Below are 944 nucleotides of genomic sequence, written 5' to 3' on the forward strand. Positions count from 1 at the left end.
TGACCCAGATCATTTCATTTAATTCTTATAGCAACCCTGTGGCCTAGGAGGTACCATTAGCTTCGTAACAGAGACAAGGAAACCGAGGCTTAGGATGGAGGTTTGCCAACCTTTGCTGTAAAGGGCCAGATAGTAAACAAATCCATAGACATATCTGTAACATCTGTATATCAACAGGTGTTGCAAGCCAATAAAACTTGGTGCACACTGCAAGGTGACGTTCATATCATTATGTGTCGTGAAATACTATTCTTTTTAAAATTTATTAATTTTATTTTAATTGACTAATAGTAGTATACTCATATATTTTTGGAGTACAGTGTGATGTTACAATTCACGTATACGTTGTGGAATAATTAAAACAGGCTAATTAACTTACCCATCACCACACCTACTTATCATTTCTTTTAGTGAGAACATTTAAAATCTATTCTCAGCAATTTTGAAACATGTTTTATTAATTATAGTCACTGTTCAGTGCAAAGGATTCCTGGAACTTACTTCTCCTCACTGAAACTACATACTCTTTGATTAGTATCTCTGTTTACTCTACTTTTGATTTTTTTTCCCCCACTCATTTTGAAATGTAAAAGTGATTCGCAGCTTGCAGTCCATGCAAAAAACAGGTGGCGGCCACATTTGGCCCGTGGGATGTAGTTTGCCGACCGACTCCCAGTTTAGGAGATGAAAGGGTTTGTCTGAGATCTCACAGCTGGGAAGCGACAGGGCCAGCCCTTGAACTCAGAACCATCTGGCTCCAAAACTTCTCCTTGAGACCACCTGGGATATTTTCACAAAATTAGACATGGGTAGGAACAAAGAGACCCTCATGGCCTAAGTCACACTTCAAGCTCTTCCCGGCCTCTGCCTCATCAGAAACAAATGGATAAATGGACGTCATGTCTCAGGACAAATGAAAAAGCTCTTTCATCGTACACGTTAAT

General features: G+C 39.3%; 1 protein-coding gene across 1 annotated transcript in view; it reads right to left on the reverse strand.

The window, feature by feature from the left end:
• The window catches only part of LOC103598503 (insulin receptor-like), a 16,106-nt gene extending 15,723 nt beyond the window's left edge, over positions 1-383 (reverse strand). The window contains exon 1 of the mRNA XM_008582497.1: positions 380-383. Within this exon, the coding sequence (XP_008580719.1) occupies positions 380-383 (4 nt within the window). The remainder of the gene's footprint in view (positions 1-379) is intronic.
• Between the last annotated feature and the right edge of the window lie 561 nt (positions 384-944).

Source organism: Galeopterus variegatus, unplaced genomic scaffold (genome assembly GCF_000696425.1).
Source record: "Galeopterus variegatus unplaced genomic scaffold, G_variegatus-3.0.2 Scaffold2645, whole genome shotgun sequence".
Classification (NCBI taxonomy): domain Eukaryota; kingdom Metazoa; phylum Chordata; class Mammalia; order Dermoptera; family Cynocephalidae; genus Galeopterus; species Galeopterus variegatus.